The 27,980-nt window shown below is 48.1% G+C and overlaps 1 protein-coding gene across 12 annotated transcripts; it reads right to left on the bottom strand.

The window, feature by feature from the left end:
• Window positions 1-23,342, bottom strand: EXOC7 (exocyst complex component 7). 12 transcript variants are annotated; one of them, XM_069799016.1, is made up of 22 exons: window positions 23,125-23,342; window positions 22,243-22,308; window positions 20,981-21,165; window positions 20,183-20,288; window positions 19,418-19,640; window positions 17,946-18,113; window positions 16,880-16,891; window positions 11,786-11,878; window positions 10,724-10,792; window positions 9,218-9,363; window positions 8,739-8,891; window positions 7,938-8,036; window positions 7,297-7,359; window positions 6,906-6,972; window positions 4,430-4,468; window positions 3,308-3,373; window positions 2,446-2,566; window positions 1,924-2,019; window positions 1,568-1,631; window positions 980-1,021; window positions 669-802; window positions 1-255 (listed from the first exon to the last, which is right to left on the bottom strand). In XM_069799016.1, the coding sequence occupies exons 1-22, from the start codon at window positions 23,182-23,184 to the stop codon at window positions 153-155; spliced, it is 2,175 nt and encodes a 724-aa protein (XP_069655117.1). In that variant the 5' UTR covers window positions 23,185-23,342; the 3' UTR covers window positions 1-152. The 12 variants fall into 12 exon arrangements, with proteins under 12 accessions (XP_069655117.1, XP_069655119.1, XP_069655121.1 ...); XM_069799018.1 differs by lacking the exon at window positions 4,430-4,468; XM_069799020.1 differs by lacking the exon at window positions 10,724-10,792.
• Window positions 23,343-27,980: the final 4,638 nt, after the last annotated feature.

The raw sequence follows: 27,980 nt of genomic DNA, 5'->3' as shown, positions 1-27,980 counted from the left end.
TAGTGTTTCCACAGGTTTATAAATCTCATAAATACAAGTATAACACCCTGCCCACCACAATGGGGCAGGGGAGAAGGGAAGGGAGTCCCAAAGGTTTCTGAAAGAGTGCTGACTTGTACTTTGCGGCTGGAGAACACATGACAGCTAGAGATTTATGCCGATGTGTCAAACAGCTTCTCAATCATCTCCCCCACTTGGTCGACCTGGTATTTGATGTACTTCTCAGGGTTCTTGGTGAAGGGCACGTTGCCATATCTGCAAAGGAAGACAACCGCCAGGTGGCAAACAACTGGAACACAGCAGAGAGACCCGCTGGCCCCCCCTCTGTCACAAATCAGCTCCACTCCAGCACATCCCACTTGAATCTGACAGGATATCTTGTAGGGAGCAAGTGACGTGATTACAACTGGTGTCCTGAGTTTTACATTAATAGCCCAGGGTGGCTCACAGCTTTGTGCTAGCTAGAACATCTGCACTCACCCTGACCAAGGAATCAGGGAGACAGCAGATGTTCGCAACTAGTAGAGTTCAGCTTGGGGATGTTTTAGTGTGCAAGGTAGAGAAGCTAAGAAAGGACAGTAAACAAGTGCCTCAGCTCAGGCTACCCTAGGCCCCAAAGACCTCAGTAAATCCAAAGAAAAGACGACAATGCTGCAAGAGGTCATCACCTGTTCAAGAAGGCACCATAGGTCTCTTTCACAATGGTTTTCTGTGCCCGTCGGATTTTGTCCCGTTGCTCCATGTCTGGGATTGCCCAGGCCTTCTGGATCTTACATAGCTCCTCCAGCCCATCATTAAAACCCTGTCCAAAGTAAAACTCAGTGAGTGTCCTGTCGGCAATCATGTCCCTATACCGAGTCTGATGTTCTTCCCCTCCACTGCTGATCACTGACAGGTCTCCTCCTTAGGCAGATCGTTGGTCTGACTGTCTGTCCCAATCAACTAGGGGATGTTCTTATGCCACCTAACACCTCCTTACCTTAAAGCGCTCCTTTATCATCTGCCTCTCCTTATCCTTGAGCTGCAACAAGGAGGGAAAGGATTTTATTTCATCTCCAGAAATAAATTTCCAACATCAGTGTTTGCCCACAACTCCCTATCCAACTTAAGTAATATCCTGCCTACATGGCTTGAATTCCCTCTCCTAAAGCAGGGAGGAAAGCAAGCTGCAGTGAGCAGCACACCCTACATTCAGCAATTGGCTTTCATCTGAAGTAGGTTTAACAAGGGTAATTTTCAGCCAGAACAGACATAAAAATAGACTTCTTTATGCTTCTAACCCTTTCTAAGGGAAGGTCTCAGGGTTTTGCAAATCCAAAATAGAAGCATCTGCTCAGGTGAAAATATAAGAACGGAGGCAGAGATTAAAAGACTCGTATGAATCTGGGGCAGGGGAGATTAGAAGGCAGTGCGGCTCACCATCTTGTCCCAGCCACAGTATTCACTCTGCAGAGCAATACTGGCATGAGATATAAAGAAGATTTCTGGGAATTTTTTAATGTGACATGGGAGAAGATGTTTCTGGCAGTTTCTATCATCTCAAAACCATCCTTGCCCATCCTCTCACCTTCACTCCTGGTTGAAAGACAGGCAGGTTTCTCTCCAAGATATAATCTGTCACCTTCAACCAGCTGCATGTGAAATGAGATAGGAAAGAGGCAAAGAAGAGTTACTCATGCCTCACCAGAACATCTTTGTCTTCACCCATGACCCAAAGGCCACCCCAGACAATATACACCCCAAAACTTTCCACAGTGACCCCTTCCCAAGTTAAGATTAATTGCTTGGAAACCAAAATACTTGGCTTTGGTTTTAGACAAGTTTCTGTTTTAGGCCAATCTCTCCCACTGCTCCAGCAGGACTAGCTCCCAAGGAGCTCTCAAACTGACAAAACTAAGGGAAGAGCAGAGTATGCCACCTGACCTGCGCTGGTAGGTCTGGATCTGCTGTTCAATGAGCTCCCGGTAAGACCTCTCGGCTGTCTTCTGTGTCACAGCTACCAACTGGATCAGCTCAGATCTGAAAGAACGGAAAACCTGAGGAAGCACCTGAGCCAGCTGCTCTCAGGGCTGCTAGCAGGATGGTAACCTTTCAAGCCCCTATCAGCAAGTTCTTTTCTGCCCTTTACAATAAAAGGGACCTTGAAATGCACAAATTGGGAGACAGAAGCTACTCCAAGTTACTTTCTAAAGCCATGTCCTCAGTCCTCCCAAGATCAAAGGACTCTCTACAACTTAAGGCATATCTGATGCTTTTATCTTCCACTCTCGTGTAATGCTATGTTTATAATAGTGCAAAGCTTTCAATAGGGCAGTTTCAAGAATGGAAGAAAGAGCAGAGATGAGACAGGCCAGCAAATAAACGCACTCAATGCAGAGCTCTGCTCCAAACCCATGCTTAGAATCAGCCTGGACTTCAGGGAGATTTACCCAGATACACACTTACTTTTCCAGAGATTTCAGAATATAGTTGTAGTTGTTGTGCAGAAAAATGGCACTCAAAGCTGGGTCTTCATAAACCTTGGATTTACTAAGAAGGTTAAGCTGCAAGTTGCCCAGCACTTTGCCTTGAAGAGGGAAAAAAAAGAGAACAAAATGTTTTTGCACTGAAACTTCTCATTACTGACAATCCAAACTGAGCGCTCTGTACTGTTGCTGTGAGCCCACAGCAAAGTGAATAGCACAGCCCCAACTGCACGTGCAGACAAGGGTACAATCACATGTACTTAACATTCCTACAAGCCTCACACAGATCTTTCCTCAGCAAGTCACCAAAACCTCTCTGCAAACTAGTGCCTTTGTTGCAACTGGCAATACAGTTGCATTCTACGTTCAGAATAAGTCCCAGGACCAGCATGGGCGATCAGACACAGCCTGACCATGACACAGGCTCAGATCTCAAAGAGGCTGAAGGACCTGATTCCCATTGTAACAGATCATCACGAGGTAGTACTGTGAACTCATCTCACTATCTTGCTGTTAAATGCAGGATTGAGATTTTACAGAGCCCCTTTGGCAGCTAGGAGCCTCTGTGGGGTTGAAGGTGCAAAGCACTGGGTGAGAATGGTTCAAGGCAACTGACGACAAAAGCTCTGCAGCACAGCGAGCTGCTGCATTGTGCTTTGTCCTGTCTAACTGTAACAGTTTGAAACTCCCAGTTTGACCCTTTTTTCCATCGCTCCGAGACTCAGCTCAAACATGGAAAGATCACATGGAGTAAGAGACACAGCCTGTGCTCTTCACCCAAGAACAAGCTAAGTGAAGGACAGCTGATGGGGCAGAAACGGGAAAACATGCAGAGTACTCACAGATGTAGGTGCTCAGCAGCCGCCTGCTGAACTCTGAACTGTAACTACTAGCTGAAGAGCTGGTCTCTGAAAAGAAAAGAGTCTTAGGCCAGTTAACATGCCATGGGGAAGGGGGGTATGCATGGTCAGCCTGCCTCTATTCAAACAAGCCTTGTCCCTGTTGCTATGGAATTAGCACAGAGTTCCCATCGACAGTGAAATTAGCTCCCTGCTTCAGTGCTGACTGTCAGCGGCTTAACCAGGGTGAGGGTGAAAGAGCTCTGCACCCCTCAATCCTTTTATCTGCATCAACTGCTGAGCACCCTGGCAGAAACCTCTCCTTTCCTTCCTAGGGCTCAGAAGACATCCTCTTGATCAGAAATAGAGTCATTATACACATCCTCCCCATCCTTTCCCCCACCACCTGAAAAGGGTTTGTAAGCACTAGAAATTGGCAATCAGAGAACAAATGAGCTGGAGCTGTTAACAGCAGGCACACAACAGTAATTTAAACAAGCAGAAGGGCTCTGGAAAGTTTCAGCCATCCCCATGGTTGCTGATAGAGCCTGCTTGGCTCTGTACAAGGGACTACACCGGCATGGAAGCCTGCCATTACAAGCAATGACTCTGGGCTGGCACATGTTCTTCTGTCTATGCATAAGAGATGGCTTTCTGCCCTCAAGGGCTCGTGGGCATGGGTCCCACAGGACATGTGGGGTAGCTATCTCCTCCTCCCCCCACCAGAGAGTTTGGCAGCCAGGCCTAGCTCGGGTGGTCCAAGTTCATAAACACCCCATGGGAAAGGCCACAAGGCTCCTGTTGCTGGGAGTTGGACAATAAGGAGCCGAGTGCACATGGGATAAAGCATGATACCAGCTGGGCCAATTTGCTACCCGTGCCAAAGAGATTCAGCACCATGAGAGTGTCTTTAGCCTGTTTCACCTCATGTGGCATCCTTCATTGTCTGCTGGTGACAAGCCCCCTGTATTCTCTCCAGCCCACTGGCAAGAGTTACTTACCCTCCCCTTTTTCCCTTTTCAATTACGTGTTAATTTATTTACCACTCCTAGAGGATAAAGAATTAACATACATCACCAGAGTCCAAGGCAATATGAACAGGTACATGTGGGTAAGTCTGCTTACCTCTGGGATCTAAAGGAATATTGTATGTGTCCCCAAGAACTACAAAGATTAGGCAGAGCAGAGAGAAAAGGGGAGGGAGGAGAGAGAAAAAGAAACGCAAAGTGCAAAAAGACAGGTTAGAGACCACCATCCCTTTGAGAACAAAGCAGATATTAACACAGAGCAGCCACAGACAGCTACACAGGAGAGCAGGCAGGAGTCCCTCCAAGGCCACAAACAGAGTGGAGATCACAGAGGAAAGGCAGAGTGTAATCTCCTTCCCCTGCTAGAGACATTGTTTGTATTGTCATTGTTTGTATTTAGCAAGACACCTCATTCCAAATCAGTTCAAACCCACTTTCAAGGCAAAGGAAATCTTCTCCTCACGCCATCAGCAGTTTACTGGTCCTTGAAATGAACTGCACAGCTCATATAACCTTCCCAAGAACCTGAGCAATGCCATCTCACCCTCACTCTGCACTTCAGCATCCCTGCATGGCTGTACAAGGCCCTACAGAGCCGTTCAGTGGGCAAGAGCAAGGGATTAACATCACTGCATTTAAATGATCAACTTTGCTTTTGCTACCACTTGAGGCAAACATTGCAGAAAAAACTGCATGTACTTCCCACCACTTGGGATCACTGTCGGAGTTATCTAACCCAACTTCAGACACCCACACCTGAGCTAGCAACTGGAAGCTGTCATTAGAGAGGAACCCTTGGGGGCAAGTCACCATCCCAAAGCAGATGCCTCTGCTCGCAGAAGCAACTCCCTCCTTAAACTCTACTGACATAATCACCTCTGATCTGATGATACTTGGTCTAGGGTGATGTCAGGTCCACAGCAGAAAGGGACCACAACTTCACCAACATTCACTAACCAGTGTCACTTAAAATGAGAACAGCTCTGCCCTGTGTGGGTGCCCTGCGTTGGGCCAGTCCTAGCTTTTGGAGCAAGCGACAGAGCTGTTTCTGCATGGAACAACACTGGCAGAAAGCATCTGGCAGCAGAGGGTCCCTAAGGCCTGACTGCAGACAGGGAGAACATGATTTACAGTACGTGGATTGTGGGTCATCTCATGCATGGTTCTTGAGGTACTACACATCAGCCCAAGTTACCAGATCTGTTACAATTACACCAACTTCAAGCTTTAATAATTGAACAGACTGCAAAGAGGCATTTTTTTCAAGCTGTCTTTACACAACAGGATCCCTCTCTACCTGATGGGACAACCAGCCACAATTAAAAAGGAAATGGCTTGCGTGTCATGGATATGGTCACATTTTGTTATATAGCCAATACAAAAAATAAAAAAGCCTATGCTACCTTTTGAATCAGCTCCCACAACAGATCTCTACTTAACAACATGTCAAGACTTTGAAACAACAGTGCTGACATCACCGTTCGGGGAAGGACATGGGAAACAGTTGGTTTCTCCAAGAAAAATCTCAGACCACCTCTTTGGCCAGGAGAGAGTGCCAAGGCATGGGAGGCTCTGAGCTTGCAAGTGGAGAGGGCACAAAGCAGTGGCTAGAGGAGATGTGGCAAGAAGCAGGGACATCCTAGCTTGAGTTAATTTAGAACTGGCAGAATTTTCCAAGCAAGAATTGCAGACAAAATTCTGGAGGCAGCTGTAAGCTTCCCCCTTCCCCTGCTCCTAATGGGCTCCCCAACCCTCTCCAAACACCAGTTAGTGGCCTGTGCCTTCTCAGGTCCCTGCACCCCCTGAATCTCCAGTTCTCCACCTCTCCAGTCTACTCTATTGCAACCTACTTGAAAGCATGAGCTCTGCCAAGGCCAAGGGCTCACTAGAGAGCTGGGAGCTGCTGCTCTGCACAGAACTAAGAATCACGTTCTAGCTGACACACAGCAGCATCCTGTTAGATGAGGCAGCAGCTCTCAGCTTTTGATCTATGTATTTCTTTCTGGAATTAGTCTTTTTAGCATCCTGGAAAGCAGAACTAAAACTTGTCTTTCTGCTAGGGCACGTGGAATATGAATAGCTCAGGAGTCCCAGCTTGACCATGGCTAGATGCTGAGAATATCTTTGCTGCTGCTGTTATACTCTGACCAGAACACGTGGCAGAGAAAGGCAGCAATTCATCAACACACAGCCTACTAAAGCTAACTCAGCTGGACCAACGATCCTCACTCCAGTAGAGTCAGAAGACCAGCCCAGTGTCAGATTTGAAGCTAAATGACTAAGGCATCTTCTCTTGATACCACAGAGCCTACCAACAATAAACACCATCCCAAGAGTACCTAATAGGAGCAAGTGTGGAACGCCAGCAGGGAAACTCTCTGCATCCCTTGAAGTTCTCCAGATAACCAACTACATGGTCATGGCAGATTGGAGGACAAGACAAACCACAGGGTGAAGGACAGGAGGAGAACAAGCTCACAGTGCATATTGAGGTTTGATCTTTTTAGGGAAGACGTCCAGACGATTTGGGGAAGAAACTTCCATGCCCAAACAAGCCCCATGCATGTATGTACCTTGCGATGCCAGCATGGCACCTGCTGTCTCCTGGAAATCCAACAGTTGCTGTAGGAAAAGGATAGCCTGCAAGCAAGGGAGGGAAGCCATGAGCAACTGACATTGTGTATCCTACACTTTGCTATTAAGGATCATGAAAGAGCACTTGTCCCCGCACACTTAAAAGCCTTCAAGAAACAAATCGCTACACTCCTTTGAGTTGCTGGGGTTTACCCACGCAGACACATCACAGCTTAGCAAGGGTAACTAGCTAATTTCCATATGGAAGCCAGTTAATTGCCCTTCCAATACCGAGACAGCTTAACTTAAGAAATTTCCCTACTGCTCTTTTTAAAACCTCTTCACAAAAACTGTTTTTCACAAAGGGTTGTTCAAATCATCATCACGCACATTGCTGGTGAGTTCGTGAACTGTCCCATCTTTTGGCATGTTATATTCTTTGTCCGGATCATTCTAAGAAGGCAAGACAGAGACATAAGGTAAGCATGTAAGGAAATTGAAGGCATCTACAATACAACCACTGCTGCAAGTAAGCTGTAGGCTTGTTTATCCAGCCTCTCTCAATATCCTCAGACCCAGCTCTTGCAGTGCCATCTCCTGGTGCTCAGAAACCACAGCTCCTATGCACCAGCAGCTCTAGAACCACAGGGGTTTGTTCAGCACGTGACCATCAAATGTTCAGCCAACCTACTGGGCAGTGTATTCACCAAGCCCACCTTACACAGGGACAGTTTAACATGAGTCCTCCAAAACTTTTCAAATCAGCAATTGTCCTTTCTTTCTAAATAGGATTAAATTCTGAGATTGACTTGATATCTGCAGAGGCCTGGAAGCTCATGTCAAATTATCTGTAGTATGCCTGTTAAGGGTCTTAGGCAGAGGCCTCCTGTACTTGAAATCAGCGCCAAGCATTTGGTATTTGCAGCTGACTGTCCAAAGCAATCCAGCAAGCTCGCACAGGGATTCTGCTCAGAAAACCCCTCTTCCAAGTCTGCTGGTTTTGCCAGAGAGAACATTGAGGAGAATCCTACCTTAATGTTGTCCGCAAACTCCTCCAGTGCCTTTGCACCAGTGGTCTCCATGGAAGTGATCAGCCCTGGCAGTTTGTTCTTAGTGCCTGCTGCAGTTCCCTGGAATAGTTCCATAACAGATCAGAGAAGGAAAACTAAGATTATCTGAACTTTCGTTCAGTACCTACCCTCCCTGATCCCCCACCCCAGCATCTCATTCTCAGTTCCCCATGTGCGAGGAGAATATTTACAGCACCATCAACATGTGAAACCCCACATTCTTCTGCCAACCAGAAAGGGAAGGTGTTGTGACCCTAACGGTGACCAGGACTTGCTACCTCTCATGTTTCCTCTTACACAGTACCTGATACAGGAGGTTGGTGCATCACAGTCACCAGCTGGAAGCAGATGGAAAGGAGCCTTGCTAAACCTGGATGCCATATTTGATACCTGGAGAACCTTGGTGGCATGGTCCAAGCAGGCTCTCCTCAGAGTAGCCCATCTTCCAGACATCAATGAGCACAGTCTAAACTAACCTCAACGGTATCGGAGGTGAAACACCTCAGAAGCCATGTATACAGCAGAATGATGTAGATGGTCCATCACTGGGTCATGACTTGAACTGAAAAGAACTGCTGCCGAGAGATGCTGAGTTGCTGTTTGACCATCACAGAAAGGAACAAGCTAGATATGTGTCACTTCCTATCCATGCTGGAGGACAGAAGCAGCACGGCTTTCTTCAAAGCCACTGTGATAATCCCTTTCAAAAAGTTCTCCAGACAATGCAAGCCACAGGACCCTCTCCAATCCCATCATGCTTACCTGCAAGACCTGGTCAAATTCTGGCTTCATCTGCTTGAGATGCTTAAGGATGGGGAAGATCGTGAGCACAGCCGAGTAGTCGTGTCGGATGATGGCTTTCCGGGCAGCTGAGACAATGTTATCCCCCTCCATGATCAAGTTATCCAAGGACTCCTGCAACAAAGCCAGAGAGTCAGAAGGAAGCAGCATGACTTTTGCCCAGGCAGCACAAGGGGCTCAATGCAGGATACCTGTTAAGGATGCCAATTTAGCTGATGGGTCATTTGCGGTACCCATTGAGTGACTCTGGGCACACATTCTCCAGGGTCTGTGCAGGCCCTGGTTGCCTGAACAGGTCCTGGAGGACAATCCTAGTAGTGGTGGTGCTCTTGGGCACCCACAGCAGGTGGTGGAATACACATCCTCCCAACAAAGAGGAAGGGAAAAAGACTTTGTGTGTATCCTTTACAAGAGAAGCCAAGTAGAGAGGCTCAACTGACCTGGATGAGAGAATCAAAGGTCTTCTTCTGGTGGTGCTCCGGGACGATTTCTGTCAGGAGCTGGTATTCGCTCTGGGCCAGTTTGACAAAGGCACTAACGCAGTGAATGTACGCATCAATCTCGATGTCAAAGACGTCATCCCTCCCTGTAAGGGCAAGATGGCTTTAAGAAAGAACAAAATTTGTACTAAGCTTCCAGCAGCTCTGCTCACTCCAAGGCCTTGGTTTACACAAGGAGCACAAGGTTCTTCTGGAAAAGGTGGTTCTGGCTTTGCACCCATCCTTCCGTGAGAACAAGAGTCAGGTTCTCACCAAACCTGCCCCCTGGGTTTGTGCATGTGAAGCTACGCATACCCTGCAGGAGGCATGCAAAGTCATCTGCAGTTCAGGAAACAGGCTCATCAGGACACCAGCTCTTTCCGGCCTCATGACAGAAGGCAAGTTTGGAGCTCTTCTGGGATAAAGACTAAATTTAATCAAGGGCTTGAACAGAGAGTACTAAACTCAGGAAGGTCTGAAGTGAATTATTCAACATCTCTGCTTATATTTTTAGAATTCTTTATCACCATCCATCATGCAGATGAAGAATTGCCATTTTGCATCAACATTTCTGGGAAATCAAGGCTGTCCTGGAAGGCAGCTTCTTCCCATAGGCAGAAACAGAAGATAAAAAAAACAGGCAGATGAACATTTAAATCCTATGAAGCAGGAATATCAGCACAGCTAGGTGAGCTATCTGTCACACAATGCTGCATACAAATGCAAATATTTGAGTTCTAGCATATGAATACCTCTGACAAAGATCCACCAAAGAACCTATGTGGTAAGCATGAGAAGCGCCAGTATGATACAAGGGCCTGCACCAACTCATGCCAACCACTAGCTGGATGCGTCAGCAGGACAGACACAAATGGACTCACACCATCCTGCATTACTCGGACCCCTGTAGTAACCACTACAAGACAGTAAGATTACACAGAGAGGCCTTCTCTAAGCTATGGACTGCTGCTGCTGCTTCTCTCCTCCCAGCAACATCTCCAACTTTTGATAGAGAAAGAACCAATTCTTCCCTACACTGACAGGTCCCTCAGGTTGATCTTTTAAAAGCTATGGTCAGCAGGGGACACACAAACATGATGTGGTTTTAGAGACTGCCTATGGTGGAGAGCAGCCCACTTTATCACATGCCACATGTGATCCCTTTCCTGTTTGGTTCACTTCAGCACCAAACAAGCCAGCAGCTACCTATAGGAAAGTGCCCCTCAGCACAGTGGCCACCATTCTTTGGTTGGACAAAGTTGGGGTTCCCTGTTTGAGGGCTTGGGGTGTGTGTGATTAGTAGGAGTGAATTCTACTGAGAAGAGCCAGAGCTTCTTAGCCAGAGAAGGCCCATGCTCCAGGACTGCCCACGTAGATGAACAGCCACTGGCTACAAAACTACTGTGAAACATGCTGAAAAGAAGGGATGTTAGCCAGCTTGTTATGAAGTGACAACATGGTACTTACCAGCAGCCGGCCCATGCTTGTCGTTCAGGGTATCGGAAAGGTGTTTAACTCGTAAATCATGCTCATGACCTAGTGAGATGTCAGCCGGCACAAACAGAAGGCGCAATTTATCCAGGGTGGTTACAGCATGGATGCTCACACTGGCTGGAAGCCGCTTCAAGCTTGGCTTATTTGATCTGATGGACACTTTTTTCCCTACACAGTCCCAGGAATGCTACCTGACCAAATCCCTTTGTTGGGCTATGTAGCAGTAGCAACCCTTTGAAACCTGATGAGAAGTGTGAGTTAAGTCATTCGTTGGGCCACAGGAGACCCTTGAATCTCCTGTCTTAAGTTCTGAATGGGATAGCAGGCACCAGATGTCCAATTTGTACCCACAACCATTACAAATCCAAACTCAAAGCCCATCTCCTGCTCAGCACGAGAATTTTTTTCCCCCCAGTGAGTGATAGTAGTCACCATCTGGGATTTAGTAGACTGCAATGTAGGTGCTGAAGATACCTACTTTGTATGCATACATAGCAGGAGGCAGAAAGGTCACACAGATGCTTTGAAGCAAGTGACCTCTTCTCCCCTATCTGGTACAACTTCTATGAGCAGAGGAGATCAGAACATGGAAGATGACCATTTAGGTAGGTCTCCACAGAGAAGATGTACAGGCACAATGCACTGAGCTAGCTATAGTCTGACACTTCAGCATCAGGTTTGGAAAGGTCACTAGGAAACTGAATGTCTCAAAGTCCAGGCAAAAAGAAAAGAGAATAGAAGCACCACAAGCAGATGTCATCAGAGTAGAGCTTCCATTAGCCAGGTGGCTATGGTGGGTCAACTGCTTTAAGGTAGCTTTCCTCTCCACCTGTACTCATGTTTACATAGACTTTGAAATTCAGTCACTAAATTCAGAAAAATAATTTGGCCCTCCAGCATATCCTTGGTTCCCCAAGGATAGCTGTACCTATCCAATGCTGTCCACCAACCGCTAGGCTAATGGAAGTCCCACCTGGAAAAGCAAGGCTGATACACAGAGAAAGTCAAGGGTGAAGTAGCTAGAGCTGTGATTACCTTCCATAGGAATGAGGTTAGAGGCCCCCTTTTTCCCATCTAGACCATGCTGAGAGTACTGTTTCAGAAGGTTCTGAGCCTTACGGATCGTGCCTGTCACCAGAGCCAGAGAGAAGAAACAAAGACCTAGAAAATGAGTGAAAGAAAACAAACCCAGAACACCAGCCCTCCACCAGCAAGTCACCTGGGCCCAGCAAGAGGATGCTAGGCACCAATGAGCATGCTCAGTACAGAAACGTGAACCCCAAACTCATGTCCAAGTGTGCAGGTACAATGGCATTTCCAGACTGCTTCCCTGCTTTGAGGGTAGAGGCATGAATTGCAACCAGGGTTACAGAATCAGGAAGTGCTCAAATCAGTTTGGTGAGGTGGCACAGCTGGGTGAGAAAACACGATCAGAGAAGGGAAGCAACACAGCACCCTTCCCTGTAATGAGTTTATCTAAGCCGGTACTCTGCATCCAAGCGTACAAGGTTTGTTGCATTTCCTCAGCTGTGGAAACAGGGCTTTGCAGTACGGACAACTCCAGTCCAGCAACACATCGCCTGCTCCCCAGAGCCACAATCACAGCCGCTTGGTTAGCGCTGCAGAAAGAGGTGCCTTTCCAAGGGGTATTTTCTGAGCATGCTCAATATAGACCCATCAGGAGCCCCACAGCCAAGACAAGGAATGATCTCTGGCATTACAGGAAGCGATAAAAGGGTGACAACCCCTGGGCTCGAGAGAGCAATTGCAGCAGCAATTCCCATCACAGGAATCGCAGAATAATGGATGCTGCCCACCCATGTCTAACTCGCATTAAGTCACCCTAATCCCCAAGACACTTCTCTTCTAAGGAACTGCAAATCAATTAAAACCATGGAAAAAAATAAATAACACCGGGTTAAAAGATTTATACTTAACACACACAAAAAACAGACAGAACTGAACAAAAGCCAATGCTGGATATACAGCTAGAAAGCACAAAACAAAGCATTAATGTGACAACTGAAGACTAAGCACTGTTTCCACATTAAAAGGTTAGTAGTCATGCAACAAGCTACAATTATCACAAGCACATGGACACCCTCTCACAGCAGAGCTTTGCTGTTGCCCGCACAACAGGGAACAGAAAGTTTTGGGAAGGTAGAAGGAGTTTCTATAGGAGACACAGATGAAACAGAACTGGGCTGAGTAAATGAAGAAGGATCCAAGAAATAAAAATGCTGCTGCCAAAATTAAGAATTGTTCTTCCGTTTTAAAGCAATAAATACTTCAAACATGTACAAGGGCCCTACTTCCACTAGTAACTGTGAGCCACGGTACAGCCTGGAAATGAGTGTTGGCTGCCCAAATGCTGAGGACCGCTATCCTGAGGGGAAGCCCAAGTACGCAGTGCTGCAGAACAGCATCCTGGGGTGCAGGACAGCTTCATCCCATAAAGGGATATACGGCAGGGGGAAGGAAACTTCAAGTCCCCCAGACACTGCATCTCTAATGGGGGAGAACAGGAGAGAGAAGTTCCTACTGAATTACAAAGCTGCCTTAACCTGGTGCACTTACCAAATAACAGAATAGTTCCTAAAGCGTAACATTTCACTGGCAACATTTTTCTTCTACCAGTTCAGTGTTCTCAACCACTTAAAGAAAAAAATCACATCCATAAAACACATGCTTCTAGCAGGAAACTTCTCCCCTCTAGATGCACATCAGGGAGGTGGGAAGACTCACACCCTTGTTGTGCTGATGCATTTGCTCCTAGCTTCTGCCATATTATCAAATGAGAGCGCTATGCCTCTTCTTCCAAGCTTCCCGATGCTCTTCACACTCAACACTTCTGCTTTATTCTTAGCTACTTTCAGAAACCTTAAGAGCTTGGACAACAGCAAGCTCCTCTGAGCAAGCAAGGCTGTAGCAAGCTCTGGAGATATGCACTAGGCTCTTTCTTACTGCTGTTACCATGGCCTAGCTGATCCAGAGCAGCTCAACCCAGGTACTGTTCTTCCACAACTTCTTTCATCTTTCCCACTTTCAAGCATCCGGGGGTGGGGGGTGGGGGTAGAGGGGGAAGTGGGGAAAATTGTGAAAACCAAGCAGACAGTACAACTGCTGCTGCTGTCAATAGGATCTCACTTCACAGCTATGCAGTGCACGTCTCCACAGTCCACCCCTGACAGTTTCTTCTCAGATGAGAACTGAAAGCCTCTGCTGCATTTTATTTGCATAAGCACAATTACCTGTGTTTACGCTGACACACACCAAGTGTTCAGTGTTCATGAGCATCACTTCAGTGCTGCTGTATCCCTCTTACTTAGCATTGTAATTAGGCTTTAATGGATTCTCATGGAAGCCAAATGCTTTTGTTCCATGATTGTTTTCCCCTATTAGGCAGCTCGAAAACCAAATGGGACTGTGTTTCAGCTACTAATGAAAACATTACATTCAGGCTAGGCAGTGATCAATATGGGAAGTGAGAAGCAGGAACAGGCTCTTTATTCTGCCACACAGACTCCACCACCTGCCTTCAAGTAGCACTTTACTGCTAGGTAAACTGGAACATTAAGTAAACTGGAAAAGGGCTCCCCTATAGCTTAAAAAGAGCCCCCAAACACCCCAAAAGTCAAAAAACACCTCAAACTTTTGCTCCTGCAGCCCAACTGTTAAATAAAGTAGTTTTTGGGCATACATGAGGCACAGTTTTCCAATTGCACATTGTTCTTCTGTTTCTCTCTTCCATTAGACAGTTTTCTAACCAAGCAGAAGGGCAACGCATCCTCTTCTCTTAAGCACTAGTTGCAAGAGGCCACATAAAACTGACTAAAGCTCTCTGGCTTTTGCTCGTAGGCGGCCAGCCTGGGTGCTCCTACTGGCATCTTCTGGCCTTATCCTTCCCTGGCAATGAAGAGCTTCTGAGCTACCTGCTGCTCTCAAGCCAACAAAAGAGCACTGAGTCTACAAGCATCACAAAGAAACAATACTTTATGAGCAAATGTTTGCAGCAGGATGATTTGGGAATCTGAATACACTTGCCCTCTGAAACAGACTGCTGACATTTCAAACAGCCAACTGCTAAAAAAAAAAAGCCCACAGATTGCTTCATCAGTTCAACTTGACTTGGCAAGTTTCATTTAAGACGAGACAACTCTGCTTTACAAGCATCTCCAGCAGTCAGATTTTCAACTGCATACTGTAACAACAGGACTGTAACAGTAGAGGGTACACTCACAAATAAGACAATACAGAGAGATTAAGACCCTCTGAAACAACACATGGATATGGAGCATGTTCTCCAGAATCCAACATAGTACCTGGGGGAAAGGGGGATCTCTGCCTTGTTACCCTATCCCTAATACCTCACTTTGCCTTTAGCTGTAGCCTCTCTTGCGCTTTGCTTTGTGGGTAAATATGTTATAGCACATCAGATTTAGTTTGTTATTTATCCCTTGCAACAGGTTAAAGTGTGCATTGGGGTGTGCACTGGGATATTCTTCCTTAAGGACTAAGGAAATCAACTCACTTGTTAGAACTGTGAGAAAAACCCTTTGTCTGAAATCCAAATTGGCAGAACTTGACTTTACTTACTGAAGCAATAGCACAGAAAAAATTCTTCTATAATTGAACAAAGGCTAAAGCCAGGGGAATCAAAACACCACCAGATGAATATTGCTATGAACAGGGTCACTATGCCAGAGTGAAGAGGGTGTAAGACCTCCATCTCAAGAGCTGTCCTTGAAAGCTGATGGAACTGTAGAAAAAACAGTGAATCTCTGCTCAAAGACTATTTTTTTTCTCCATTTTTAATTTCACTTAAGTACAATTTAGCAGCCATAAGAGATGGCTGGTGTATGAGGTTTAGCCACCCCTGTCCTTCAAGAGCTACAGTCTGGTTCTCCGTCCTTGTTCACAAAAGACTGGAGACAAATTAGCCACTATTTTTTCTTGAGATTAACAATACCCCAATAGATCATTTGAAATGTTCTTTCCTTCACACACTGTCAGCTCTGTAAGTGCATTCAGACCATGCTCTGTGCCTTCTACCTGGCCCATCTGACAAACTCCAATTAAACTGGGCAAAAAAACATAAAAATCTCCTGGCAAATCTACAGCCGAGACATTCATCATGACAAGTAATTTTGGATGCCCAAATGCATCCATTTTGGAGGAGCCCTGTTTGTAGGGAACAAATGCTTGTGCTCTCAAACGCGTGGGTTCCTTTCTGTACTCTCTACGTGAGCATCCAAGATCTGAGACGCATTAAAAAAATTGCTAGGATTTTTTTAATCTGCCCATGAAAAAAAAAATCTCCTCCACCTCTGATCATTTACCTAAAGCATAGGCGAGATGTTACCATTTGGCAGGCTGCTCAGAAATGTCTGCTGACCATGCTGACTTCACAACAATCAAAACCCAGGGACCTTTTCAGTATCAGGTGATAACTGAGAACTGTGGACCAAATCTGAAGCATCTGCAACCTGAGTTCCTCATGGCTCAACTACAGATTCCCATCTGGGATCCTTCCAGAAGAGAGCTACTGAACCACACAAAAATAATTTTTACCTATTGTAATCATGCTGTTGGGCAGGAGCCACTGTTCAGGAGCTGAACACAAATGACTGCCATCATGCTTAGGAGCAATTTTAAACACTTTTTCTGCCATCTGCAGCATAGCTAGTTCTCTTTAGCAGGAGGATATTGTCCTCTACAGGTCTCCCAACACTGGGGACAAATTCTTAAGCAAATAACTACCTGCCAAACTCCAGAGGAAAGCCAAGTGTGGGGTGACACATCCCCTTATCACATGGTTCTTTGCCGACAGAGGAAAATCCACTGAAATTCGCATTCACCAACTGCAACTCGCACATCAGCTTTCAGGAACAGCTCCAGGGCACACCAGCAATGGCACAGACTGATTTTAAAAGACCAGAGGAGTGATCTCTGGATGTCACAGAGGTCGGCCTCTGCGAGGCCAGGCAGAGGCCAGGCAGCCCTCCCTCTCCAAATATCCCAGGCACACCCTCTGCTTTAGCAAGAAGAGGCCCAGCAAAGCCGCTCCACACACAGAAGTGAAGAGAGCGAGCACCAGGGCCAGCACACACACACATAGACACACATTACCTGGGATGAGGACTGCATTCACATCGGGATTATAAAAATAAACACAACACAATTAAAATGGATCTCTCTTTTCCTCCCTTTCCCCATCCCATCCATTCCCAGTCCCTACCCACATTTCTTATTATTTTCCTGAACCCAGTAAGAGTATTTGGACAAAACAAGAAAAAATACTAGGGTGGGAGAGTATTGGCCAGGTAAACCCACACCTTTCATCTGACTTTCATCACTATTACAAAGGAGACAACAGGGTGCTGTGACACACAGAGGGACAATACCACTGTGCTGCTGTGGGAGGTACGTGCTAGCTTTTGCTGGCCCTCTTTCTGGCTGTGCTCCCACTAGATGGCACATTTCGGAGACGGGAACTCCAGCTCTGCCCTCTGGCACACCAGAGTGACCAGCCTCACCAGCTGCAGAAAATGCAGCAAAACTCCATTATGTAGAGAGGTGGAATAACCCACCAGCCACATTCATAGCTCTTCCACAGACAGGCCGAGGCAAAAGTTTTAACACCCCTTCCAAAATTCAGACAACTTTGGATCTCGTTTCTGTAGGCACCCACCTAGTCCCCATCTCAACTCCTGATGAGTTCTTGGTTTCCTAGCACAATAATAATTTATTAATAACTAATGATTAAAGTTATGTGTTTTATCAGATCCGAGTTTTCTATTTCACTGTGGCACAGTCTATATGTCACATTCCAAGGCTGAGGACAGGTGTTCTCAGATCATACCCTTTTATAGCCCTCTCAGGTGCCTTTTTACTTATCTCCTTTGTTAAGGCAATGGCCTTTTCTCTCCCTCTATACAGGGCCCCTCTCCTCCCTTTATATCACACAGAGAACAGACCCGATGACTTGAGAAAGACAGACAGAGAATTTCTGTAATGTCAATGCTGAATCCAGGCAGAGCAGAAGTGCTCATCTCTGAAATCTCACCCCTGCTCCTGTCCTAAAAGCACATTTTAGACACAGAGGCTACCCCCATAGTGAGAAGGCTTGCAGATATGCATTCGATAACCAGGCAAGAGGATACCCAGTACAGTGATCCGCCCCTTCAGGACTCACCTGGTCTTTTGATTGGCTTTTTGGTGGGGGTGTCCTTCCTTTTGTTCTGAATGGCAGGGGAATATGGCACCCCCGTGGAGGAGCTGTTCTTACGGAAATGGTCTTTCAGCCCCTTGACAGAGCGGTCAAGCTGGACAGAGCGGATTTGGAAGTAAACAGTCATGAAATCTAAGGAGACAAGGTAGAAACAAGATTATAAGCAAACAGGGAACACTATATGGTAAAACAAACCTTTCCTGAAACACTCTGTGCCCCTAAGGGGACTTACTAGCATTGATGTGGGACCCCAAGTAAGTGTTTTTCCCTTCCAGAGCCTCTCCTATTTCCTTCAAAAACTACTACTTCTTCCTTCCCCTGCAGTATTCATTCTAGCTTTCCCACCACACACAACATTAAGTCTGTGCACCACAACCAAGAGCACATCAGTTGTGGAACTGATGGAAGACATTTGCGCAAGACATTGTCAATTCAAGTGCTCAGTTTCTAGCATGAGAGATTTTACACACCTCTCAGGGTTAAGGGCACTCAGAAACTAAATGAGGTGTTCATAATTTGAAAGCAGAATACAAACTGACTAACAAAATATGCTATATATGCTTGAGTAGCCTTTGATTGTGGAAAATTTTTTAAGAAGCTTTTAAAGATGTTCGTCATACTTGGTAAGCACAGTAATCCCCACTCAGAAGTAAATCATTGAGGTGGGGGGTGATTCTAGTAGCTATATGTATGTGAAAGTACAGGTTTCCTGTAACAAGACCACAAAGTCATTCGCTCCCAAAGGAAAAGTTAATGCAGGAGTATAAAGCTGTCGGCAGATTTTGATGCTGCAGAACAGAAAAGAAGAGACGTACTGACTGAAGAAAGTCATCTGTGCTGCTTTCTCCCTGCCCTTGGTCACATTTAATACAAAAAGTTCTGTTCATAAATAGTTCCCACATGGGAATAAGTGACCAGTGTCTTGCACATTTATAATACCTGAGCACTAGATAGTTGCAGCTCCATCAGAAGGCATTACAGATGCATGTTAAATAGAGTTCTGCTATAGGACAGGCTATGCATTAAGATAATTTGTGCTTTATTTACACAGTTCTTTCATCATATCCACCAGGACATCATTCTGTTCAACTGACAAACCACCACTTCAGTCTCACTACAAACACTGTAAAAAAAAAGCAGGATCTTAAGGTGATTGAAAGGAGACTGAACTACCCACCTAAAAGGTGCCACAAAGGCAGTCACTAGTTCTGCTAGTGCTGCTACCTACCAACAGCAGCGTGACTCGCGGTTTGTTAGCCACAGCAGCACCCGAGCAGAGGCTTCATGGCTGAAGGCGTGTGATCTACAAGCCAAGCTGTGCAGTGCTACACACAACCCTCAACACCCTACTTTTGATCTCAACCACACGTGGTAAGTAGTTGAAGAGCGCTCACCTGATACAGAACTACAAGGGAACAACACGCAACACTACCAACCTTGATTCCTGCCATTTTCCACCAGCCAGCCAGAAATGCGGATGATATCATGCAGGACACTCTCCGGGAGGTGCTCCAGAGACATCTCCTCCTGAGTCTCCATTTCATCATCCCCACTGATGAGGTCCAGGATGAGGATAGGTGGGACTGGCTTGGTGTGTCGTGTCATCAAGCTGCGGAACTCTGATTCCAGGGACTCCTTGCCCCTCTCAAAGAGGGATTTCTGGCACAAAACAGCAGAAGAACAGAAGCATCACAGGGCTTCAGGATTCAGTCACTCACAAGTATTTCTGCATAAGAATGTACTTTCTGCAGCGTTTCTAACCACCGTCAAGTACCGCATGCTTCAAACTCCAACAACGCCTGTAACTAAGAGACTTTTAAAGCTAATTAAATTTAAAAAAATGCTTGGGAGTTGCTCAGTCTTCAGGTGGGATTTAAACACACCTCCCATTCTGCTCAAGCAGTTGAAGGACTGACAAGACCTACTCAGGAGGAGTAGGAGTTCAATCAACTTCAGCACATGTGCAAGATATGCTTTCAGAAGTCCTACTGGCACAATGCATAGAAAGAGCAAAATGCCACAAGCAGAAACACTGCTGAACACAGACTTAAACAGAAGCCAAAACAATAGTTTCTTCAGCTGTGCCCAATCACCTCCTTCACCAGGCAGCAAGCCTGTCAGCCTCTCGCAGCAAGAGAGCGAGCAGCAGGGCTGCATCTGTCCCTCTCTCACCCATGCCAGGTTCCAGACCCACAACCTACCACACGGTTCAGCTCTGGGCTGTCTGGATTGTTGTCCTGGAAGTATTCTACTGCCTTCTGGATTTTGTCCATGCAATTCAAGTATTCCTCCAGCCTCCCAGTGGGGCTGAAAATAAAACCAAAAATAAAAAGCAGTGCCCCAAGAAGCAAAGAAGGAAGATATCAAGAAAGCACCAGACCAAACTCGGGATAAAAATAACAAGGAAAATTTCAATTCCCTTTTCTTCAACTAGGAGGAGATCATGGGATTCCCTTTTGCCTCCACTCAGTGCCACAGCAGAATACCCAATCCACACAGCAAGTGCAGAAGTATTGATGATTGAGCAGCACACAACTTGCAGCCTTGCCTTCCTCTCCCAGTCAGGCCCTGATGGGAAGGTAGAGGAAGCTGCACATCCCATCCCAGAGAAGCGCCATCACAACACCCTCCTGGAGACTGAAAGCAGGCTCCAGAACAGTTCCAATTCATCCTGGATGCAGCAACAACATCAACAGGGCAGGAAGAACCTTTGGGAAAAGGGCAGAGGAAAGAAGAGAAGCCACCAATGCTCATGAGATTCATATGGCAGCATGTCTGCAAAACCTGGAAGAGACACCAATGCAGAGTTTGAGCAGACTTTGCCCTCTGGGGATTGCTGAAGCTCAAGTCAGGCAGCTTTATTGTGGACTGATGGTGGGGAACGAGTGTGGGAAGAGTACAAGAACATTATGATGAGCATGTAGAGTCAGCTCCCCTACCTCTACCCCAGAGGTTCAGTAGGATGAAGCTCCCCAGCAAGATCTAGCTGCTCCACTCACCCTTCCTTTATGATCTTCTCTGTGTCCTTAGCCACATGGTAGTAACTGATGACGTGATCCAAGCAGGACAGGGTCTTCTCCACATTCTCCTGCAAGCGCTGCAGGTTCTCTGTCTGTTTATGGACAGGGATGATTGAGTTCTCCAGCTTCATCAGACGACTTTCAAAGGAGGAGAGGATAGAAACCTACACGCCAAGAGAGAAACAGAGAACTGAAGACATCCTTCCACATGGATTCATACAGTAGGGTAGCAGTTAGAACAGGGCAATCAGGGACCTTAAGGTCCCAGCTTCTCTTTTTGAGCTCTACTACTAACTTGCCATGGCTCCTTAGGCTCTATGTCCTAATTTCTGTTAATAATCACAAAACGCATCACCTGCCATACAGAGATAGGCCAATCTTTAATTAAATGTTTGTAAAGCATGAAGATAATGTTCCAAGACAGTACTAAGGAGGAGCAAAATTTTATTTGACAGCAGAAAACAAATCCACAGGAACTGCCTGGAGGTATCCTAGGTAAAAAGGAGCAACAAAAGCATAAACCAGCAGCCACTTTGCTCCATACCACTAAAACGCAAACATGAGATGCATGACATGGAGGCACAGGATCAGTATAATGAGAACCTTCTTTTCCATCATAGACATTTGGGTTTTTAAAGGGACTGTAATATTGCTTCTGAAAGGTGCAAAACCTTAGTAAGCTCATAAAGGGTGCCTTAATGTCATCTCTTCTAGGCCAAAATGTAATTCTTTCAAGATTCACTCCTATGTCATGTTTTCCACACTTCTCTGGGTGCCTCTATGACTTTCTTAAAGTACTGAGCCCAAAACTGGACATAATACACCAGCTGAGGGCTTACGAGCAATTACAGCACAACCATTATTTTCTACCTCTTCAACAGAACACTCCCAAAATAAAACTCCAAACAAGGCCTGACTTTATGAAGCAATAACATGATGCTGTTACACAAACTAGTCTGGGGTCTATTAATACCTCTTCCCGAGAGAGAGGACAGACTGCGAAGAGACAAGGCCAACAGCTCATATGAGCCCTCATCTCCCCAGGAGAGAAGCTTAGGATTGAAACGTTCATCAGTCTTCCCCTTTGCCCAGCCACTGAAGTGTAAAACACAGATGCAGAGCAAGTGGTTCATTACTCTGTATTCCTCAGATGGGCACAATGACAGCCTTGAAAACGGATTCTCCTAAGAAAAAGTAAACCCAGGGCAAACATGAGGGCTGAACTTCAAGGACCTCCTTACCATGTTCTTTGTAAGCTGGTCACTCTTCTCAAGGCTCTCTTTGATAAAAGACAAAGTTTCTTCTTCCTGTCAGTAGGACGAAAAAATAGTTTTCAGTACTGAACACTAAGCATTTAAGTCGCTAAACATTACATGTAGGTTTTTGTAAGTGCTGGTAAACACTGCAGCAAACCGTGTTTGGTCTGAACCTGAGGCCATATCTTAATATGCCACCTCTTAACAGAAATCAGGGCAATTGACCCAAGGTGAGAGACACATAACCTAATGAGTGAGGTTTTTATGGATTACTCATTTCCCTTTGATACCGTGAGCCCACAAGCCTTAGCACAACAAAAGTTAATATAAAATTAACACCTTTAACACAGAGGTACACTGACCCAGACCACACGATTCCCTGCCACAGCACTACACAGGTGTTGCACAGGCACCATCCAAATCCCACGCGCGGCCATGAACTCAAGTGGCCAACACAAAGCAACCACCAAGGGCTGTTTTCAAGTCACCAAAGCTCAGAGGTCAGGGGGAAATAGCAGCCTGCAAGGGCTAGCCTCACAGGCTGGACCCGAGGACCTCAAGGGAGAGCACCCAGAAGCTACCAGGCCCTAAGAGGGAGGACCCAGGCCCAAACTGGGGGGGGGGGGGCAGAGATACCCCTTGACCCTGAAAACCAGAGCCCTAGGCCCTGAAGGAGGCCTGGGGATACTGCCAGGCCCGGAGTGAGGTGAACAGGCCCTTAGGGGGTCCCGGGACGCTCCCAGGTCCGGTGGGGACCTCCAGGCCAGCTCCCAGCCCCCTCTCCCACGCAACGCGCTGGGGCTGCGGGCGCAGGCCCAAGCCCAGAGCCCCGGCAGGGCCCGCAGCAAGTCCCTAGCCCACTCCCACCTGCTTGAGCTTGCCCTCGATCTCCCTCCTGCGGGCCGACACCTCCTCGGTGGGGATCATCCTGCCGCGGGGCGCCGGGGCCGCACTCCTCCGTTCAGTCCCACTGCAGACACCCTCTTCTGCCCGCCGTCACTGCCGCGGCGCCATCTTGTGAGCGGCAAGACACACTGAGCATGCGCGGCAAGGCCAACCGCCATCTAGAGAGTGGCCTCTACTTAAGTAGGGGCCGGAAAGGCACCAGCCGTGAGGCGCATGCGCCGTTGTCTTAGAGGGGAACAGGCGCATGCGCACTGCCCTTCGTAACGGCCAGGTTGGGAGTGGCGGGCAGGCTGCGCCGCCATGTTGGAAGTGTGGCGGGTCCCAGCGTGGCTCTCCCTTTCTCTCAGGGCAGGCTTGCTTCCCCAAGCCCACCATCCTCACTACGGCCTGGCCGAGCCGAACCCCTCCAACCCCAGTATTAGCGACGTCCCCACAGGACACGGGGTCCTGACGGAGGTCCAAAGCCACCCAGCTTCACCCCTGCTGAGCTGCTGGGGTGGCCAGGCCCAGGCCCACTCTGCCACACACCCGGGGGGTGAAGCAAGGTGTGGAGGAAGATTATAGGGGTTTGGGCCCAGGGAAATGAAATTACAGAAATTTGAATATGAATTATGCAAATATAGGTGTTTGCAGGAGTGCAGTTCACTCTACCCCTGTCCTGCATCCATTTTTCCAGAAAGAAAGGCTACCACTACAGGGAAGCTGCCACCTTCTCCCTGCTGCAGCATAGATGGAAGTGGCTGGGTTTATCACACACTGGGCAGTTATGAGGCTCTGCATCCTCATAAACCATGTCCAGCCTGGAGCAGGGAGCTGGTTTTATCAGTACAGACAGTCCCAGCCTCCCGCCGTCTTGTGCTGCTCCAAGGCAAGGCTCCTGCCACGCGAAGGGACTGGCGTGTGCCCATCCATCTTCCCCTTGTCAAACCACCCTGGGCTCTGGAAAGGCCCCGAAGGTCTTCTTTTGTTCAACAACTTCAGTGCATTTCATAACCCACCTTATCATGCTACAAACAGCTGTGCTGGGGCTCTGGCTGCTGCGAGTGGTGATGCAGAGCCAGGGTGCTGTGTTTTCTATGTGTGACATTGCCCGGCCATGATTGCCTGCCCATGTTTTATGGGGACACCTGCTAGAGGGGATCATGTTCTGTGGGTATAAGAGAGAAAAATCCCTGTCCAGGGTCAGCGCCCAGCATCTCCTGTGCTCTTCCCCACTGGGCTGGTGTGATTGGGAAGGTTTTTCCCCCCTGTACAGCAGAGCCATCTCTTTTTTTATAGCAATCCATGCCCTTTCTGCTAATGCTCACCCCCTCATTCAAAGGGCAGCCAGAGCCAAAAGGAAATCTCCCCTTGCTGAGCCTGGGGAACAATTGTGTGTGCTCCCCTGTGTAGTGCTATGTATCTCCTGAAAAGCCAGCGAAAAGGCTTCCTCACCCTTTCATGGGGTGACTGAGCCCTCAGAGCAAAGAGGGGGAGCTGGGATAGAGGCACCCAGTCCACATCCCAGCTGCCAGGCTGGGTAGTAGAGAGTGAATAAATGTACAGAAGGTCAGTCTGCCAATAAATTGTGTGAAAACTGCCAGAGTCTGTGCAAACGCAAAATGCAACGCCACATCCAAGGGGAGGCAGCAGAAAAACCCTGGCTTGCTGGTCAAATGCAAAGAGTCAAAGCAGCAGGGGTTATTTCTGGTAAAATGAAAAAGAAAGGGAAGAAACACTGCAGTTTGAACGTGTGTTAAAATACAGTGCAAAAGGGCACAAAGCACACCCGGGATCTCTAGGCTGTAAATAGCCCCATCAGCTCACTGCTCGCTGTTTCTGCAGCGGTGGGTGCAGCCAGCGGAATGGCAGCTCCGAGGCAATCCTGATCCCGCCGCCTTCCCGCCGGAACGCCGTGGCCGCGCCACTCTTCCCGCCCTGCAGACCGCCAGCCGCAGGGTCCCCACAAGCCCAGGAGGAATTGTTTTCCGCGCCAAAGCTGCCGCGGTCAATGAAAGTCAAACGTGGTGACTCAGGAGCCGCTGCAGAGGAATGCTGAGTCACCCTTTGCTTCTCCCTCCATGAGATGGAACAGGGAGAAAAAGACCCTTTTTCTCCCCCAGAGAAGGGATTTTCATCCAGGTGGCTGCGCTCACTATCTGCATGGGCACAGAAGGCAGAAAACGCAGCCAGCACGGCTGAATAAGCATTGCATCCTCGGTGCAATATTCAGTTGGGGCTTTGGTGTACTAACGAGAGCTAAGGAGCCCCTTTTGCAGCATTTGCCAAGCAAAGCTGGTTCCAGTGCTCCGAAACCCAAGACACAGGATCAGATCGGAGCCCAACACCTTTGGGGTGTGGAGGCCCTGGGGTTCAAACAACGTCATGGCCCCGTTGTTCGGCAACAGGGGTTTTCGCTGCCACAGGCATGAGGAAGTGGCTCCTGCTCACGAGGACGTGACAGTGGCTTCTGTCTGAGGACGAGATGTTCAGGGCGTTGGTCACCCAAAACGCTGCAGAAAAGAGAATCAACTTGATTTGCAGGTGGGGAAACTGAGGCAGGGAGGGGCTTTGCTTTGCCTGCTCAGGTCTTGGCTCCGAGTCACTGGAAAGACCCAGGTGTCCCTCAAATCCACATTTCTATTGGCTGCCTTCATGGTTGCAAATGTCATTGAACAAAAGGTGTAATCTTGACAAGATGCGGATAAATTCAATTAATAATAGCTCTCAAAGCAGGGACTTTCTGTCCCCTGCATTGTGGCTTGGTACTGCTCACCCCAGGAACAGTTCCTGCTTAAAAAATAGTCATTTTATTGCAAAAAATGAATTATGCTTGCCCTTGCTTCCCACTGGTGGGGTTAATCCCACTCCTGCACAGAGGGGACAGTGAGGACGCGACAGGGCAGCGGCACTCCCCGAGCCACGGGAGCTGCCTGCGAGGCACGCAGCATGTGGCAATGAGGGCAAAACAAGATTAATACAGCCAGGAGCCTCCAAAAGGGCTTTGCATTTGATGTGGGAGAGGAGAGAGATCAGAGTACGGAGGAGCCGGGATTAACATAAAATTACAAAACTTTCATTATGGGCTGAAGGGCCGTCCTGGGCTGTGTGCCCCTGTGGTGTGACCCGCCGGTGCCCCAGGCTGCAAGAACGCGTGGGAACACCGTCGCCGATGGCACTGCCCTCGCCTCCTCCCCAGACGCTGCCTATTCTGTCTCCCCTTAGGTCAGCCGGATAGAAAAAGCGATTAATCTTTAGCCAGATTAATCTTCAGCCAGAAAAACCAGGAGCTCTGAGCTGGCTGAGGAGTCCCCAACTTTCCCTTCCAGGTGGGGTTAAAAGGGGAGAGCCCCTGGAAGAGAGAGCAAGCGTGCACAGACAGGGCATGGGATGCGCGCAGGCACGCACCCTGGCTGTTGCCGTGCCCATGAACTTGAAGGGATGAGATGGGAGCAAATCCACCAAAGGACTTACCAGCCTCCCTGGTAATGTCTCCAAGCCCCACCGGCTTCACTTTGATCCTGACCTGGGTGCAGAGCATTGTGATGTGCCGTAGGGATGCACAGTGTTCCCAGAAAACCGGGTCCATGTGGGACAAGAGTTGGCGTTTGGGCTCCTGCAGCTTCCCAGTCCTTCCCATGCAGCACTGAGAAGGACAACGCCAGCCTTGCTGCTCCAGGGAAAGGATGCGGCATAGCAGCAATTGCACTGAAACAGCACCCAAGCGATCACCTAATGGGGAATCCCTCAACGATCCTCTGCTCCTTGCAGGAAGGGGGTTCGTGGGGATCAACCCCTTGAAGGCTGGCCCCAGAAGTCCCCCCAAGCCCTCATCCATCACAGACACAAGCTGTGCTCTCCCTCCCTCCTGCTTTATTTGCGAAGGGAATTAAGGTCCTGCTGGGAAAACCTCCCCTGTGCTCTGATAACTGCCTGCATAGCCAGCTCTAAATGGCTTTTTGTAAATGAATGACCAGGATTAACGAGGTTCCCCTCGTCACTGTTTACTTAGCACTCTGCTGGAGTGGGGGGAACAGGGCAGAGACCCCCTCCTCCAGCCAAGCCCTTTGGGCCACCAAGGAGCTGGCACATACTGGGGATGAACATGGTGCCACCCAGCACATGGCCAAGCCCTTCGTCTCCTCCCTAGAGCAGGACCTGAGGTTCCCAGCTGGGTTTGGGATAGGTGAGATGTGTGTATGTGCACCAGGAGTGTCGGTCCTGGGGATGGAGGAACTACGGGGCACTGTATGTCGTGAGCTGGGGGCCAGGCTGGGGACGATGCTCATTTTCTCTCTACGTCACGTTGCTGGGGAAGGAAGGGGGGTGTTTGCCATGCGGGTCGGTGTCAGGCGTGTATCCCCCCACGTGACGGGAACAGGGAGGCCGTGCAGGGCTGCAGCTGGCCCTGACCCCTCTGCAGGAATGTGCTCGGTGACCCCAGGGCCGGCAAGGAGCCACCCGGTGAGGCCATTGTGTCCACCAAGGGGTGCAGGTCCAATGAGCCCTGTGCAGAGGAGATCCTCCTCCACCATCCCTCTCTGCCTGCAGCGGGGCATGGGGGTCCTGCCTTTGCCTGCTGCGCTCCCGGGGGCTGGAACCGCCACAGATGCCTTGCCACCGCACAGCTCCGACCTTTGGATGTTTGCACATTCCTGCCTGTTAATGTGTCTCGTAACCAAAAGCTGCCAAGATGGAGCATTACTCCCCCCAGCACATGCAGGTCTGCTTCCCCCCTTCCCCAGCCGGGAATCAGAACCGACCCTGTGCTGGGTTGGAGTATGCACTCCCCAAAGGAGCAAAACCAAATCCTCAGCTCACGCTCAGCCAGTGATGCC

Source organism: Haliaeetus albicilla, chromosome 12 (genome assembly GCF_947461875.1).
Source record: "Haliaeetus albicilla chromosome 12, bHalAlb1.1, whole genome shotgun sequence".
NCBI classification, from domain to species: Eukaryota; Metazoa; Chordata; class Aves; order Accipitriformes; family Accipitridae; genus Haliaeetus; species Haliaeetus albicilla.
This window is presented reverse-complemented; position numbering and strand designations above follow the sequence as displayed.